General features: G+C 37.5%; 1 protein-coding gene across 5 annotated transcripts; it reads right to left on the minus strand.

The window, feature by feature from the left end:
• Positions 1 to 297: 297 nt before the first annotated feature.
• Positions 298 to 18303, minus strand: LOC145978026 (uncharacterized). Of its 5 annotated transcripts, none has more exons than XM_083110411.1 (10): positions 18243 to 18303; positions 12773 to 12950; positions 11646 to 11763; positions 11342 to 11425; positions 8869 to 8957; positions 5191 to 5370; positions 3993 to 4186; positions 3535 to 3671; positions 2363 to 2487; positions 298 to 473 (listed from the first exon to the last, which is right to left on the minus strand). In XM_083110411.1, exons 2-10 carry the CDS (start codon positions 12911 to 12913, stop codon positions 309 to 311), a joined length of 1233 nt encoding a protein of 410 aa, XP_082966537.1. In that variant the 5' UTR covers positions 12914 to 12950; positions 18243 to 18303; the 3' UTR covers positions 298 to 308. The 5 variants fall into 5 exon arrangements, with proteins under 5 accessions (XP_082966537.1, XP_082966536.1, XP_082966539.1 ...); XM_083110410.1 differs by lacking the exon at positions 18243 to 18303 and adding an exon at positions 18112 to 18214; XM_083110413.1 differs by lacking the exon at positions 18243 to 18303 and adding an exon at positions 18106 to 18214 and having other exon boundaries at positions 5191 to 5366; positions 8883 to 8957.
• Between the last annotated feature and the right edge of the window lie 1200 nt (positions 18304 to 19503).

The following is a 19503-nucleotide window of genomic DNA, read 5'->3' on the forward strand; positions in this document are numbered from 1 at the left end:
TCACCATTCGTGCCCGAACAACAGTCTGCAGCAAAATGATGCCCAGTCTGAGCAACACATGCAGCTGTCGCTTTTATCAGAAAAATCCCATCTTGCCAGCAAAGTTTGCAGCCTAGGCGTGAGTGTTCGTTGTGTCCCTTCATCAAATTCATCTAATCATCTGCATCATAGTGATTAGCCAAAGGTGAGGTTAAAGAACAGCAGTGTAAATTTAAAAAAAAACACAAAAGCAATCTTGTATGAAACAAAACTACAGTAGTATGGTTTTTAAAAATTATTTATTTTAACAGAAACCGTACAATTCTGTATTATTGTTCATGTTGCTTCAGAACATACTTAAGTTTCCGTATCACAGCTTGAACATCATCCTCAGTTATTTCATACCTAAGAACAAATCTTATGCTCCTCGTAGACATTGGGAGGATTCTGACCACAATTTCTTCACCAAGAATGTTCTTCTCCTCCTCTGTCACCTGAAAGATAAGTGCTGGTTGCATGTGCTTCACTTACAGCAAAAATAAAACAAATTCACTTAACCAGAAAATGCATATTCCAAGATCTACAACTTGCTCAAAAAAATAATTTGTAAAATACCCCAGACAAAACCAAAAGTAATTCTTTACAACTTTCTTTGAGTCCACATGTCCTGTTATTGTAACATGTCCTCGAAACATCAGATTCCAACTCCAATTTAACCTGGCTCATCACCTGAAGGCACTGGTTTTATTTTGGATATCAAAACAGCAAAGCCAAAATCCACACATGAAATATTACATATACGCCCACATGATGTTAAATGTAGGGTGTCAGTTTTAGAAGAGAAACGTCCAAAGGCACTGCATAAGAAAAAAAAATCTGCACTTTGTAAAAATTTGCCATCCTAAGTTGAAGGCCGGAGGAACCCTTGTAATTGCAGATCTGTTTCTGTTACCTTATCCTTTAACTAATCTATTTTTATCTTTAGGTTTTCCACCTCTCCTGGTTAATCACATTCATTATGAAGTAGCTAAGAGTAGAAGTTCATATTTACTATGTGCGAATTACTCACAAGATTAATAATATAAATTACAATTTTACTTATGTTTTTTGCGAGTATGATACGTTTTCTTCAATTACGACGTTTCGAATGATAACTTCTCTCTTCTTCAGGTTTCGGTGTTATAAACAATTCATAAAGTCATAGCTTCGTCAAAATATTTCTTCCATAGTCAACAGGATCAAGGGTTAGGTGAAATGTGAGCGGGGAACAAGTATAGGAAGTTCGATTACACACTGACAATTTACGTGCTTTAAAGCCATCGTTTACCTAAGTTAAAACCTATTATACAAACTTATTTATCCTCCTGTATAATTTTTTTTAAAAACTAAAAACTTTAAAATTCTAAAAACCGTTCACTATTTCAGTCAAGTTATCTGCAACGAGCTTCCCTTGCGAATGTGGAAGCTGTCTTTTGTTCATCATTTCCCCTCCCTCCCTCCTGATTACATCATATCCAGTTCAAAATCTTCCTCTTTCGAAGCCTCTTGCAAAACTTCAGGGGTGAAATGGAATCCAAGGCTCTTATATCCTTTCTTATCCCATTTTTTAAACATTCCTGTCCAAACTTCATGTATATTCCCATCGTCCCTATTTAATTTGTTCTCTCTTTCTTTACAAATATATGATCCTTCATAAACGTTCCTTCTTCCTAATTTACTCTCCTCCCTTAAAATTCTATGCTCTCGAAACGTCGTAATTGAAGAAAACTTATCATACTCACAAAAAAACGTAAGCAAAATTGTAATTTATATTGCTAAGAGTAGGAATTTAGAAAAAAAAGGGCAATCCAATACTATTATTATTCCCTCTGTTACTGTTTGTGTAGAAATGTAGAGTGTATTTCATGAACACAATTCCCTTTCACTGTTTCAGCACAGGAGGAATAAAAGATAAAAACCACTGTACACTTAAATCAAACACGTCCCTTATCTCTGTGCTGCAGTTCCATCTTCTATTTCTCCTGTGCTGAAACACAAAGTGTGCAAGTGACAGTGCACTGCATATAATTCCACCATTATTACTTTTGAAGATATTAAATGTTAATTTCAAATTCCATGCCAGAAACATTTCAGTGTGTTCAAGCTAACACTGCTGAAACAGTCCAGCATCTAAAGGTTAACTCATTTTATAAATTCCCTGACGAATCCTCTAAATTCTCTACCACGGTACACATTGACATTTTACAATTTCCATTTTTATTATATGTTTTCCACCGATGCAGTTAATTCATCAAGAAACGTCTGAAAATTAATTGAAGCAAGAGAAAGTTACACATATATTTGAAGTTTCTTATATTAAGAGAGATGATGATGATGATGTTACCTTTGCTAAACGTTGACAAAATTCTTCTGGCTTTATATGATTTGGATCCACTTCCACTATAATGATATTTGTGTGGCAGTTTTTCAAGTCTATGTGGAGGTTCTTACTTCTGCACTCTGCTATGGCTGCAACAAAGAAATTTACATTTTTTGCAGTTGAATGTAAACAAAGTTATTAATTAAAATTCTTATCTGTTATCCAAGTTAACACATTCATCGTCTCAACTGGCAACAATTGATATTTCGATTCATACAGCTGGAATCCAGTTGCTATTCTGAGCTAACCTGTAGAAAAGCCAGTCCAACATTTGGAAATCTGAGATGTTTTTCTTTGATTATCAGGCCTCCCCGATGATGCAGTGGTTGCATCATCGCCTTGTAATCAAGGGGTCCCGGGTTCGATACCCGGCGGAGGCACATAGTGGTTCGGATCCCACTATAAACTGTAGGTTCAGTCCCGATTAGCCTTACTGTGCATAAAGTGGTCTTAAATACACCAAATCATAGAAATCTTTCTTTGATTATCAAATGAACAGCTAACCAGGTATTAATCTACCTATACTACAGTATGCTGATGATAGCCCTGAGCCCAGCAGAACGTTTACACATAGTACAAAATGTTGCTGCTTTGTTGTTGGCATCATGATCATAACAGGGTGATGATAATGACACCGTAGTTGTCTCTGTAGTGGTCTTGCTCAATACTAAATTGTAGGATGATTTAGAGGTATAAATTAAATTTTCTTTTTTGTTATTTAGTTGTAACTTTTCTGCCACTGTTGGCTAATTGCAATGATGAGAATGAGTGATAATATGATGACACTGATAAAGGGATACTCACAAAGAACACCCATGCCGGCCGGGATTCAAATCTTGGATCCCTGGCATCATAGCACACTGTGCTAACCACTCTGCTACAGAAGTTGGTGCATCAATTAAATCTTAACACAAAGATATTAATAAAGCATTCATTTCCCCAAAGTAAAACTGGTCCATACTCACATGCACACCTAGTTCATACTTAAAAAGATTGAGACAGATGTGACTGAAAGCTTCCCTTTCGTTTTGCAATGTGTGACTGCTTTTTTGTACTGAATTCTGTTCTGCAGTAAGTTACACTAACCGTTAGAGGTAAAGACCCACAGTAAAAATTACACATAATATATTACCTACCTTCTGCAATCATCCTGGCATGCTTGTGGTCCTCTTGAAGCCTGTCAATCATCGTGTCCAGTGCTACAATCCCTGCAGCTGTGATTACTCCAGTTTGCCTCATCCCCCCGCCCAGAGATTTCCTCACTCTGCGAGCTCTGCAACATGAAAACATGATATAAAATATATCAAAGAGAATACACAGTGGAACCCTGATATTATGTTCTCGAATTTTACATGTATTTACATTTTTCCTACTCTCTTCATTATTTTTTTTCACTTCGATCTCCTGAAAATGTAAAATCGAGATTCCAATGCAGGTTCCAGTCACTGAATCTTATGAAATTGATTGTTCTTGCTCTCTCTGTCAGACATACTCACCCTCACACACACACACACACACATGCACCCACTCTCTTGTCATTGCTCTGTCTCTTTTCTCCCCTTAAGTTACTGTAACAAACTCAAAACGTACATACTTTCTAATAAACTCTGTCGATCCAACCAGTACAGATCCAACGGGAGCTCCCAGGTTCTTGCTTAGGCAGAAGCTGCAGGAAGCAAAGCCCTTGACTATGATTGAGGGAGGCACCTTCAGATGAACAGCAGCGTTGAATAACCTTGCACCATCCATGTGGAGTGGTATGCCCCATTTCGATGCCCTTTGCACCAACTTTAAAATAAACATACATAATTTTAAAATCTTACAGTATAAAGTGAGATCCGAACGTGCATTTACTGGGATCAAACCCAGGACCACCTGATTACAAGGAAACGGTGCCAGTTCCTACACTATCAAAGAGACCCTTTGAATTCTCTACTCACACAAAGATTGTGAATAATATAGTTTCTGATACCTCAAAACTGGATAACACACATAATGAGAATGTAGTAACTTTTATTCACATAAGAATGAACGTTTATGTACTGAGCTATGGCTATGAGAAACAACTGTTGGCAAAAACAAATGTGGCAATATGAATGATGAAGCTTTCATGGCAATGAATGATGATGAGATTTTCACAGGATATTGATAGTGCGAGTTCTCTCATTTTCAAGAACAAGACAAAGAGAAAGCTCGGAATTATTTTTCAAAATTCATCCAATTGCATGGATATCTGCAAGATTCCACAGAAGGGCAAAGAGGTGTATTTTCCCCCATAATAGCATTACCCTAAAAAAAAAACACTCCTTCGGTTTGAAGTTATCATGTTCCTGCAATGCCCTTGTAATAATTAACACATTACTGTGACTGAAATGAAATTAAGTGCATGAAATATAATTTGAGGTTGGCATTCACTTTCCACGGGCCAGCGGTTCTCTCAGTGCACTATGTTGCCACAGATTGTGGGTTCAAATTCCAACCAGCGCATAAGTGTGAGTGTCCCTTCATCAACTTCATTGTATCGTCGCTTATCCTCATCTTTAAAATTAGTCAAAAGTGGGAGAAGGGCAAAGAAAAATAAACACAAAGGTCTGAAGCAATATCAACTCCTAAATCACAGATGACACCAAAGCATATAAAATGGGAATATAGCCAGGTGCAAGTCAAATATTACATGCATGCTTTTCCAAAAACACCACTAAATATGTAGTGTGTGTATTCTTAAAGGTTGGATCATAATATAACATAATCACAATGAAGAATATCAACTAAAGGCTGTAAAATAACAGTACCTCATTCAGCCAGTTAAGAGGCAAGACGGTTCCTCCACATCTGTTGTGAGTGTTTTCAACAGAGATGAGTGAGGTGGTAGGGTAGTGGTCATCTAGATCTCGTATCATTGATTCCATGATGTCAAGGTCAAATGTGCCATCAGCTTTATTGGTTAGCGTTCTTGTGTGTACACCACCTATCTGGAAAAATAAAGAGAAACTTTGTCAAGATCAAAATATTCACAAACGATGTACATGCATGTATGATTTGAAACAAAAGCTGACTCTAAAATGAAATACAATAACAGGTAGCAATGTACAAGAAAGCAGATAATTTCCAAGGCTCATTTTTACAAATAATTTTGTCTTAAATCCACTTTATTATTGAAATTCACTTCAGTTCTACAATGTTACACTACCTTACAATACGAGGGTTGTTCAAGGAAATAGTTTCCCTATGTTGCAAGAAATTTATTTCTTAAGTTACAGACAAAAATCAAGTTGCACCAAGTAGCATGGTCCTTTCTCACTTTTCAACATAATTTCCAAGGCAGCACAAGCATTTGTCCCATCGTTGCACAAGTTTTTGAAATCCATCTGCAAAAAATTCGGGGTCCAGGGAACGGAGAACACTTTTCACGGCTGTTTCCATTCCATCGACGTCCGTTTGAATTCTGGAGTGTAGTGATGAACGAAGCTCTCATCCTGAGTCACAATACAGCAGAGAAAGTTGTTCCCTTCATTGTGGTACCGGGTCAGAGAATCCAGGCAACATGTCATACGCGTTGTGAGATGTTCTGCAGTGAGTTGTCGTGGGACCCAACGCAATGGAACCTTCATGTATCCCAATTACAGAGTCTCCATAAACAACAACCAGCTTCGTGTGGATGTTGATAGGAACAAGACCATTTGCCCACTCATACCATATCACAGAACGAATCTCTTCTTTACTCCACACCGCCAAAACACGTTGTTCTGCCATGACTCGCTACTCCTTATGGCCAGGGCACGTTTCTCACTGCATGACTCATGCTAATCATGTGTCGCGCATGCACGGTAGCCCGCATGAACATTGCATTGTGTGTAAATGTAGAGGAAAGACGAAAGAACACATTGCTAGTTTCATTTTATTATCGCGCTCGTACTTTCTCCAAAAAAAAAAAAAAAAAAAAAAGGAAACTTTTTCCTTGAATGACCCTCGTATATCTCAAATCTGTAGCACTTCCATCAATAAGAAAGTACAACTGAAGTTTAAAAAATGTGGTGATGATAATGAGGAGAAGCTGATACCACTCTGAACCAATACTCTTACCGATAATGATACTTGACAATTGTAACAATTCAAAATTGTTCAAAATATTTATTATTATTAGTGTGTGAGTGCTCCACCCCAATTATGAACATCAGTTTACCAAAATTTGCCTCAAAATTTTGAAGAATTACATAACAATAGTGAAATGCCTCTTTTGAATCAGAAAATACAGTTTCTCGGACAATATTGGTGCAAAATATATGGAAACTTTGAATTTAGCATAACTTCCAGTGGCACACTCTTTGTTGATTGCACGCATACACAATGAAATATAGTTTACTGCAGGAGAACAATATATATTTTGGAATTTCTGTGTCATCATACCTTCATTCATTTCTAAACGGTGCATAAAATGTGATAGGCTACGATGGGCAGAATTTAAAGCAACTGATGTTTCAACAGACGAAACAAAGAAGCATCAAGCAATCTATGCATAAACACACACACACAAAGCACTCAACAAAAGTAACTTAAAATATGCCAGGGCCCTGTTTCAATCAATAACTTTCTCACAAACCATGATGCAAAATGCTGTGTTCAATCAGACACCTCACATTTTTTCATTGGCGTGTCACTTGTTTAAAAAAGCCACTGGTAATATGAACCCATAATCTTCAGCTTACCACTTAAAGAAATGTGAGTTCTGCACCTAATGTTTGTACATGTCGTTCCCGCAATATGGCAATTCAAAATTTCTTATTTTTCTGCTCTTCTACTGATGGAAAAGAATAATACGCTGAGAAGTGTAGCTGTAGCAAAATTTTTGTTGCTAGCTACTTCCGACCACTACTTAATACAATCCTACCTTCAACCATCATCTATTTTAGCTTCAAAAAACACACACAAGCAAGATCTAAGCAAATCTACTGGAGAGGGAAATAACACTTACCAAGTATGTAAATATGACTGTGCATTTCTACCAATGAGCTTTGAAAAAGAAAAGAAAGTGGAAAAATGTATACAAAGTTATTCAATGCATAATGTAATAAAACGATCAGTAATTTACAATCAATCACGACCTTCGTTTTCTCAAATTTCATGGATAACAGCTTAAAGTTTCAGCTGATGTAGCACAAAAGTAGAAGCACGGTTTCAGTGGTATTTTAAGTAATAAAATAATGCTTTATTTTTAATTTATTATTCTGAACATTCTACTTTCTTCAGAGGCAAGTAGTGAGGCATATTTTCATATAGTTTCCTCAATTGTCATGAGATGGCTCTAGTGTTAAAATATATTTACAGGTGGGCAATGACAATTGGATGCTGCAGTACATATTAGATACAGAAAGCATGAAAGTTCAGATTCATTTCATGTTAACTCGATGGAAACTGGATGATTTAGTTATATTACTATGTTGTTAATTTACAGTTTCATTAACTTTCTTCAAAGATTATGTTGTAATTCAAGCAAGTGATTTAGTGATACCCAGCGTACTTCACAAAATTTGCAGAACAATATATGCAATCTCTTTACTGCTGGTTAAAATAAAACTTAAAAAAAAAATAATAACATCATGACCCTAGCAATGTTATGTCCAAGGAAGAAGAGGAATGACACCATATTTTTGTGAATTCATCAGAGATAAAAATGAACACATCTAATATGCATAAAGATGGACAACTTTGTCAAGACAAGAAACTATATTATATCACATACAGTTTGAGGTTTCTGTTTTAAGCGCACTTTATGCACAGATATGTTAATCAGGATTGGGCCTACAGTTTTAAGTGGAATCCGAACCACTGTGTGCCTTAACTAGGTATCAAACATGGGACTCCTTGATTACAAGGTGGCGACATTACCACTAGCCCACCAGGGAGGCCCGGATGACTGATGATTAGATGAAATTGTTGAAAGGACACATGCAAATAACACTCATGGCTAAGCTGAGATTGAAAACCAGGTCGATGTCACACAGTTGAATGCTCTTACAGTATTATTAGAAGTTTAATACACATATTTTGGAGCAGCAAACCTTAACTTGAAGTAACCATTATGAAGAATAGCCAGGAGGGGAGCAGTTGCCTCCCCCACTTTTTGCCACTTTCAATCCCTGCACTATGGCCTCTTAATGGTAATCCTTGTCTACTGAGAGAAAGTCAACTCCCCCCCCCCCCCATCCCCCATCACATTTACTGACAATAACTTCCCTTTCTCAGAATAAAATATTAAAGAACAGAATCTCCACACACACATACTTAACTTCATGGCATGGTGGAATGCACAGGCAGATATGAATCACACTATTAATAAAAATGAGAAAAAAGAACATGTTGAAATACCAAACTGAAACATATTAGCATCACTTTGGTGAAATTTACCCATATAAGCATCCTTACACGTTAAATGATAAAACAAAGTAATAGAAAAACTAATGGCACTTGACCTGAGCTGCCGCACCTTGCTCGTACAGCACCATGTGTGATTGGTCTCCTGCTAGCATCTCTGCACCTCTCTTCTCGCAGTGCACCATTACTAGAACAAAATGCAATTTTACGAAAAAGAGTTCAGTAGAGCACCCAATTTTACATTTCCAGATTCCCCTTATCCCCACTTTACACATTCAACCTCTGTGGTCGAAAGAGAGCAGAGCGTTATCAAATTTTCCCATATTTTGAGTTTTTAACCTTGGTCACCCAAAAAATGTAATATCGATGTTTCAGTGGATGATAAACCAAGGGAGTATGGTTAGAGGCACTAAAATTATAATTAGAATTGAGCCAGCATTACTTTCTACCAATACAAGGGGGGGGGGGAGAAAAGAAGAGGCTGTAAAAAGAGAAGTACTGAAATTATAATCAGAACAGCCAATACATTTCTACCAATACTTGAACACAGTAGCAGTAGCATTTAAAAATTATTTGGAATAATCGTAAGTGTTCACATTAAAGGGAGGAACAAGGAAATTTCTCCTCTTTTTTTATTTTCTTTGCCAGACTGCTGAGAATATAAATACTTTCATAATTATATTTTACTAATGTAACATTTACCAACAGACCCGATACAAAATAATTGTGAATATTCCATTAAGACTGAATTTTTCACTTTAATTGATGTAAACTACTGATTATAATGAGTTTTATCTTAGAATTAGATAATTGATAGATTGATTTAGTTTATTTTACTTCGCGTTTTGTGCCTCTTGGCTAATTTGCGAAGATGGGGATGAGTGATGAAATGGATGAAAATGGACGTTCACAAACAACCATACCCGACCGGGATTCGAACCCGGGACCCTTGGCATCGCAGCGCGATGTGCTAACCACTCGGCCACAGGGTCGGGCCGAATTAGATAATAAAATGCTTGTTCAGACAGTTATTTTACAAAACTAGGTTATAGTTAAATATACCTAGTCTGGCCATAAATACTGTTACAAACGTTCGGCTTGGACTGTACATCCGAACCAAGCTTGTGTTGAAGTTCACTCCTGACCATTATGTGTTCAGCTGTGAAAGAGCAAGCGTGTATCTTCTTGTGCTTAGCATGGAGTGGGGCGAATATGAAAACAGAGTAGCCGTAATTGCTCTGCATATGGTTGGGAATTCACTCACTGAGATTTTTCAGCCCCTAAAAATCCCGAAGATCAGCAAAAGGTTTGTGTATGAGACAATCCAGAGATTCACTGATACTAGTAGCATGAAAGATCGCCAAAGAGTTGGTCGACATCACACCGTATGAACAGCGGCAGCTGTTAAAGCAGTTTTGGCTCGCATCCGCCGAAATCCCATCCAGAAGAAAGTGATAATGGCACAGGAGCTGAACATTTCGCAACAATCAATGTTCAGGGTACTTAATGAAGACCTTGTAATTGGAGCTTACCTGTGGAGTACTGGAAATTTCCTGACGACACAAGTGAAGAAGCAGAGGGAACAGAAATCGAGACGGCTCCTGCAGCGGTACGTTGCCAATGGGCATTGCAGGATTTTCTTCACTGATAAGAAATTGTTCACCACTGAATAGTTTTAACCACCAAAATGAAAGGGTGTATGCTTCAAACTCTCCAGAAGTTTGTGAGAGAGTTCCCAAAAATCAGAGATGCCACCAGCCCTCCTCAGTCATGGTTTGGTGGGGGGTGAGCTATGCGACTTCCACCAAGCCTCATTTTTGAGAAAAGGGCTTAAAAGCCATGTGAAAGTGTATGTGGAAATGTCCTGGACCCTCTCGTGACACTGTTGAACCAAACAATGTTTCACAATGAATCCTGGATGTTCAAGAAATATTCTGCTCCAGCTCATAAGGCAACGATGACGCGACGGTGACTGGAGACCAGTGTACTCGATTTCATCTCCACTTTTGATTGGCCATCTGATAGCCATGATCTCGGTACCTTGGACTACAAACTGTGCAAAGAGCTAGAGGAGACTGTCTGCAAGAAGAGGCACCCTATAACTAAAAGTTAAAAGCACTCCTTGATAGCAGCAGGGGCGGACTTTCCCATCAAGACCACTCGTGCTGCAATAGATGCCTGACGAGGGAGACTTCTAGCCTGTGTGAGGGCGAAAAGTGTACATTTTGAAAACTGATTTGTGCTATTTGTGTGTAATATATGTAAGTGTAACATACTAAAAGAACATTTAAAAATCTGACACCATATTCAACTTATTCACAAAATAGTGTGTAACAGTATTTATGGCCATACTAGGTAGTGCAATAACAATATCATAGAGTGTTGTCCAGAGTTAAAGGCTCATTATAAAAATATCAAAACAGTAAAACTATATGCAATTTTACCGATAAACTGGTAAAGACCTACTACATATGTCAAGACTGATAGGGTATCGATTAATCTGTCCTGTGCCAACATGTCTTAAGTATAATGCCAAAAACAATCCTGGTATTGGAGAAATATCTTGCATACCTGCTATCAGATTTGCCATGGTACCGCTGGGAACAAACAAAGCTGCTTCCTTCCCCAACAAGCTTGCAGCCTTCCTTTCAAGTTCTGGAAAGAAATATGAAAACTAAACTAATTTTCTAACAAGATGAAGAAACTAGAATTATATTTTAGTTTAATTTTAGCATTGATATTCTGAAAATCAGTGTTCTCTTGTGAAGAGGGTTGGAAGGGGTTGAACAATTGGAGTGTCCCCTTCCCCTAACCAACTACTGGGGGTTATGATACACTAGAAAGCAACATCACAGTGATACGGAACGAAACTCACCGTCCGTTGTTGGATCCTCACGGAACACATCATCTCCTACTTCAGCCTCAAACATGGCCTTCTTCATCAAGGCTGTGGGCTTGGTGAGCGTATCGCTCCGTAAATCCACCACCTTCACCTACGGAGATTAAAAGAAACACAAATATAAGTTGTTTTTTTTTTATAAAAGTGACATTTTGAGAAATGGTATATACAGCAACATTATAAAAGATACAAAATAAGATACTTTCCTATAGGTTCATATAATGATGTTAATGTAAGAATAGCAGAATTTAGCGCAGTGTGCTACGACATGTTTGAATCTCAGCCTAGCCATGGGTGTTCCTCGTGAGTGCCCGTTCATCATTCATCCTCATTTTTGCAATTAACCAAAGCAGCAGAAAAGCGAAGTAAAATAAACGAAATCAATCTATACAACAGTAAAGATAATCTGTCCCATTCATCTCAAGAATTATAATTTAGTGAAAAAATTACTACTCAAACTAGACAATACATGTTAACATCTATTTTTTATCTATTTCTGATAGTGTTGTTTGTTTGTGTGTGGACAAGAATTAACAAGAAGAAATATTCAATAATAAATAAAATCCCAAAATATGACAAAAATGACAGTGCCTTCCAGGAAAAACTATTTAAAATGCTCAAAATGATCTAACATTGCCCAAAAAATGATCTATCTCTCAAAAATGACAAAAAATGCCCAAACACATTGCCTTTATTGAACCAATTATTCCAAGATGCACATTTCTACATATTAAAGCAACCTTTAAATCCCCCCCCCAAAAAAAAATAGATGCAAAAATCATCAAATTCCTTGCCCTACTGATAACTGATATTTATTACCAATCTATTTCAATAATAAATGTACCATGAAATGAACAACTTGAATTACTACGTGAAACTAGGCGACTGTAATTGGTTTCACCTTAGAAAGGAAAAGTTGTTTATTTAGAAATTTCATGTTGCACATAATACCAGGCTGTATATAGAAATACCAACCTGTTCACCATGTTACCATTAAACAAGACATCTTTATATTGGTCAACAAGAACAACGTATTAGCTAATCTGTTACAACCATAACACCATGATGCATACTTAATGAAATATTATTACTGTAATAATTACCATGTTAGATGTTCCAAAGCTCTTTGATGCAGTATTATGGTATACAGGATGTAAAAAACCTGCAGACAAGGCAGAGCAAGCAACCACGTTTCTCTTCAGAAATAGTGTGTAGAGCTGTCTCTCAGCCAAGGGCATCCACATGTCTTTTCACAAGATAAGGATATATTATCACCTCATTCTAAAACAAACATAACATCTTACATAAGTGAAACTGGGTCATCCATAAGGCTATTACAAAACAAGGTCACCTTTATCAAGACATTTATGTGGTTTCTTCAGTATACCGATATGGTACCCTTAATGAAGGCCACAGACATGAGACCTAACTTTTGGGGGTTAATCTTCCTTTCGTACAGTCACCTACAAAAATAAATTAGTGTATCGTAACTCCAAAACCTGGGGTCCTAAATTCAATTCGTAAGTAAAACGTGAATGTGTTATTGTTTTGAGTTTTATGCACAGATAGACTAATCGGGACTGGACCTACAGTTTAAAGTGGGATCCGAACAACTACGTTCTTCTCCACCGGATATCCAACCCAGGACCCCATGATTACAAGGCAAAAGAGTTCCTACTATGAATTTCATCATTCATACTCAGCACCATGACCAACATAGAGAGGTGGAGAAAAAATGTTAAATAAAATACAAACACAGAAATAAGTTGACTCAATAGTCCATCCCCATTTTCATTAAATTTTATTTGACATTGAGCCGGCCCCCCATGGCAGAGTAGTTAGCACATCGTGCTGCGACTCCAGAGGTCCCATGTTCGAATCCCAGCCTGGGCATGGATGTTTGTGAGTGTCCATTCATCATATCATCACTCGTTCCCATCTTCGCAAATTAGCCAAAAGTGGCACAAAAAAGCAAAGTATAATAAAGCAAATCAATCTTTTACACAGTCATGTTTACATGGGTTAGTTTTGTACTCCTTTCACCCTACAAATAACTTATCCTTATTTTGCATCACTTTTGGCAAAATTGTGCAAATGAGGATGAATGATGATAAGATTAAATTTATACAAATGCCCTGAGCAGGACTTTGTATTGGTATTTTTCTGTATTTAGCATTACATTTCTGTTACTTTAGGCTATTCATGATGATAAGGATGAGTGATAAGAAGATAAATTAATGAAGGAACACTCACAAAATAAACTCAAGCCCAGCCTGGGACTCAAGCATGGGGAGTTCAGTGGTGGGATCAAAAGTTGACCACTTAATGTGTTCTGCCACTGATCCAGTCAGGGCAGGACTTTAAGGTTAGAATAAAGTAATCACTTGCACGTTCAGATTATGTATTTCCAATACAGGCCCATAGCCAGGCAGGGGCCAGGGGGGCCCCAGCCCCACCTGGAACTTTCGTCAGCCCCCTTGACATTAGGTAAAACTATTTTGTGTAATATGCTTGCAGTGAAGTGTGAAAATGTAGACAGCAGATATTATTTTGGTCACAACTTTGGTGAAGGATAAATTCATAGAACATGAACAGCACCTATTACATTTGTTCATCTTAATTCTAAGAAGTCTAAATAGCAACAAGTATATAGAATATTCTCTTCTCATAAACTTTAGAAAGTTGCTTCATAGGGGAGCATCTTTATCTGCACCTTCTCTGCCCCTGTTGCGAGTTGCGACCTCCTGTTTAGACAGAAACCTGTAACTTTGACACGTCATGCAAATTCCCTCGGTATCTGTGCCAAAGGTCAACATGGAATGCAGAGGAGTTTTATTGTTTCAGCCCGAGGGTGGAATGTTCACTAGGCACAATGACTGAATACTGTCTATTTTTCTTGTGTGATATAAATATCTGTATCATCAATAGTAGTATGGAGTGTGTAGTAAAGGATGATTTCAGTAGCAGTCAATTGACACTTCAAGCGATATTTTAAAAGAAATAAAAAAATGTAGTATTTGTATGATCTTTCTAAAATATATATAACTTAATGATCCACTAATCCCCGCCTCCCACACACACATAATTTACCTTCATTTAATACTGTTAAACTTTTGAAAAATACACTTGTTTTACAAAGCCCCCCCATGATAACCCGTGAGCCCCCCCCCCCCCCCGAGATCAATTCTAGCTACGGGCCTGTTCCAATACCATCAAAATGCACACATTCTCTACATGAAACATTCTATAGATGTCTATATGAATACAATGAACAGGATTCCTGAGTACTATTAGTTTTTTGGTGTGTGTGTGTGTGTACAGTAGAATGATTTATTGGTAAAACTATCGAAGCCGGGAAACGTCTGTAACTCGTTTATTCTGTAATTGTTGACATTCGTACTTCCCTATTCTGCATTGCGAAAGATTGTTTAACAAGGGATTTCGCTTTTTTAATGAAATTAGTATCTTTTGTCGACATATCGAGTAATTATTGTTTTTTTTTATCGCTTCCTGAACATGCAAAATGGCGGGCAAATCTTGACTAGCGTTGTCGATATGCTGTGCTTCAAATGGCAAAGCAGTGTTTCAACCTTCTTAGCAGAAAAATCCCCGCATAGTCCCAAAAACCATTCGGGATCGTATGACCATCCACGAATAGCCCTAAAAACCATTCCCGCATAGCCCCAAAAACCATTCACGTATAGCCCCAAAAACCATTCACAATAGCTCCACACACCATCATGGTAAGATTAGGTTAGGTTGTTTTAGGTCGTGCAATGTAGTGAAAAAACAACCCCAAAAACCATTGACGCATAGCCCCAAAAAACATTCTGGATCATATAACCATCCACGAATAGCCCCAAAAACCATTCACGATAGCCCCACGCACCATCACGATAAGGTTAGGTTAGGTTGCTTTAGGTTGGGGAATATAGTGAAAAAACTGTGTTTGGAAACACTTATCGGGGATTACATCATTAGATGCTCGCAACATCTGGTTTAAGTACATGGATGGGAATGCAAGCAACAGCTTTCGTGCATCGGAGGGACATTATTATAGAAAAATACATGTATTAGCAGCCAAATACATTGAAAAATGCGAGAAAACACTTCTACGACCTTCCGAAATTCCACAGAAACTCAATTCCGTTAGTACTTTCTCCTCTAAATTTGAAGAAATCCGTTTCCCGGTTTTGACATTTTTACCGATTTATATTCCATACTGCTCATATATGCTTAAACGTATGTGAGTAGGTTAGACATCTCAGGTTTAGTGCTCTAAGGATTATAATGCCACTCGTGGCTGGTTACTAATTGTACACTTTACATTTGTTAGGTTTAATTTCTATGCAAAAAAGAGCACTTCAGACAGCAATGAGTCACGAGTAACGTCACTTGAACCACATACTTTTCATGATATTCCACAAATCAGAAACTTCATCTTTGAAACATACAAGTCTGAAGTTTCTGAAAACTTTAAACTTACGGCAAGAGTTTCGAATGTTTAATGGTTTATTGTAAGTTTTATAGGGTTATTAGGAAATGCTTTAGAATACTGGAAACTGTTGCAGGGTTAAGTTTGAAGCTAGAGAAACTAATTAGCACAGTCAAACGTTTCACTAAATATTAGTTGGTTTCCAGTTGACTAAGAAAAGAGTTTCTACGGATTTTCATGTGAGGCTGGAATGGGGTTTTCATGCTCGAGAAGTATCCCCGAAATGCATTTCTTCAAATTTACAGGAGAAATTACTTACCGAATGCAGTTTCTTTAAAATTGTGGAAGTTCGGGGAAGTGTTTTCTTGCATCGTTCATTCAATTTTGCCGGTAAATCATCTATTTTTCGATATAAATGTGTGACCGATGCACGAAAGCTCTTGCATCCATATACTTCCAGGTGGATGTAGCCTGTGTGTGATGACGTAATCCCAGTCAATCCCGGTCAGTGTTTCTGTAACTGAAGAAGGTACGTTTCCGCAAATGGTTTGTGGGGTATGTGTCAATGGTTCGTGGGGCTATGCAAGAATGGTGTGTGGAGCTACGCATATTTTTTTCGAAACCAATTTTTAACTATTGTAACCTATACGTGACCCTACCTAACCTAACCGGAAATGGTTCGTGGGGCTATGTGTCAATGGTTTGTGGGGCTACGTAGGTATTCTTTAGTGGAGTGGGGTGGAAACACTGCATGCCGACTACGGTAGTGAAACTGTGACTGCCATTTAGCGTGTTACTGAAGGGAAAAAGAAACGAACAAAACTTACTTCATACGTCGAAAATATAGATTATTTCCATGAAAAAAACGAAATGGCACCTTCAAGAATCCTTAGGAATGCAGAATACATGTGTACCAATGTGAAAAAGAAGAAAATAAAGGAATTTCAGGCGTTTCGGGGATACTTAACATTTAATGATAAAAAAATCGTTCTCCAGAAAACGTGCAGTAAGTAATCAATAACACTCTGAAGTATGTGTTAAAAAATGGGTAACACTTTACTATACCTGAGACAGATTCCTTCAAATTTACAGGAGAAAGTACTTACGGAATTCATTTTCTGGAGTGTTGTTGATGTTCCGGAATGTAGTTTTGGTCCATTTTAATGCGAATCCATGTGGTTTTATACGAAAATCTATTTCCGAAGCGCTATTGCTGCTGCCGCCAATTGCTTTCTGCACGAGAGCACAATACGCGATATTGCTGCTGCTACAAGCCGATGTTGTCCGTATATGCTAAATTGAACGAAAGGAGTGCTAATGGAACCTAACCTAACCTAGTAGGCATACCTCGTCCCCGTAAGTAAGTAAAAAAGTCAATTTAAAATTCCTAAAGTGTTTTTAATTTTTAAAAAATTATTTCCGACGTGCTATACGCGATATTACTGCTGCTACAAGCCGATGTTGTCCGTATATGCTAAATTGAACGAAAGGAGTGCTAATGGAACCTAACCTAACAGGCCTAACCTAACCTAGTAGGCATACCTCGTCCCCGTAAGTAAGTAAAAAAGTCAATTTAAAATTCCTAAAGTTTTTTTAAGTTTTAAAAAATTATTTCCGACGCGCTATACGCGATATTGCTGCTGCTACAAGCCGATGTTGTCCGTATATGCTAAATTGAACGAAAGGAGTGCTACTCGTAAATGTAAGAAATATACATTATTTTCATTACAAATTCCATTATTTCACCTAAATAAGTGTTCCGGAGTGCAGAGTAGTACGTTAGCAATGTAAAAAAGTGCGATAGAAATCATTCCCAGGTGTCTCAGGTATAGTAAAGTAGTACCAAAAAATGTAATTAGAAATTGAACAATGTAAAAAATGCCTGTGCACCATCATAAATGCAGAATTAAACATTTAGAACTTAAGCCATTCTTAATATTATAAGGAAACCTTATTAACTTCGATGGTGCAATTTTTTAACACACATAAACTGAAATGTACCTTCACCTGAAATTCAATACACTCAGTTCTATTAGGAAATTAGTTGTATTATAAAAGTAAACATACTAATTAACCAACACTACAAATAAGTAGGAGTGCACCTTCATTATTTTTTTTTTTGTTCAGTGTTACCAGACCTTAAGTGCAACGTTGCTGCTCGTGGACAGATAGCAGTTTCACGAAATATTTAACATGCTTCCTCTACTCTTACTCTACGTAATTAAAATTTCCACTGTGGCGCTAGTGGCGCTGAGGTTGCGTACTGGCATAGAAGTACTGGCTTCCGATCTGCACTGTTCAATGTTCATTGATCCGAGTTTAAGCAACGTGCAAACGTGTTTTCTTCCTATCCAAATCAAAGGGATTTTCCATCGGAAGGCTTTGCTTTAATTATAACTAGAGCCCGCAAGTTCAGGCATTTATTTTCGTTAAAATAGGCAGGCAAAAAGGCATTTATAATGTGGAAAATAGGCACTAAAAATGAAAAAGGCACATTTGGAAGTCGCTTACTTTTATCTATAATTTCTGGCAAAATGTTAAAATCTAAATTGGGAAGAGCATTTCAATTTTCTCCGTCTTCATTGCACATAACTACAAGGTGCTTTCTAAGTTCTCAACATTCATTGATAGTCGTCTGTCAGAGAGAGTTTGAATTGAATTGAATTGAATTTGAATTTAAAATTGTGGGTGCGTCAGCACTAAGGCTATTTTGCACCCGTCACATTATACGGGGTCCAGCCCCTTATCGTTACAAATAGCAACTCTATCGTTGCAGAACTAAAATCATAAAATATTAAAATGTTCTGACTTTCGTTAAAAGCTGAGGCTGTAAAGGGGCACTCAGCACACATAAGGACAAAAGAACAGGACAATACAAACAAAATTATACTGACCATGGAGCCAGTCGCCAGAGCCTAGTTAGTCTTCAGTCCAGGGTGTACTGACGTGGAAGTGAGGTTGACATTTGGGTGTACTATGTGGAAGGTCACCCCTTACACCCCGTCAGAGAGAGTGTTTTTCATAATAGAAAATGATATTTCTACTTCAACAGAAGTTATTGGAGCATACATAAAACAAGCTAATGTAGCTGGACTCATTTCGGTAACAGCATTTTCACCTTTTAGAATATCACATATTGTTTTCAATTGTTTCAGGTCCTCATTTGCACTCACTACCCGTTTGCACTTTTCCGCAACAGCTCACCCCATTTCTCCTGGCACTTCCATCATCTGCTGCATAGATTCCTCGAATATTTTCATGGATGCTATAATTGTAATTGTCTCTGGCAATGCACCATAATGTGCAAAAATAAATTTGAATAGCACAGGTTGTTTTTTTTCACTTCACGAATTGAAGCCGCTTCATTTTCTGGAAGAGCATCGATCATCTCACTGATTT

Source organism: Lepisma saccharinum, chromosome 24 (genome assembly GCF_977018435.1).
Source record: "Lepisma saccharinum chromosome 24, izLepSacc3.1, whole genome shotgun sequence".
NCBI lineage: Eukaryota > Metazoa > Arthropoda > Insecta > Zygentoma > Lepismatidae > Lepisma > Lepisma saccharinum.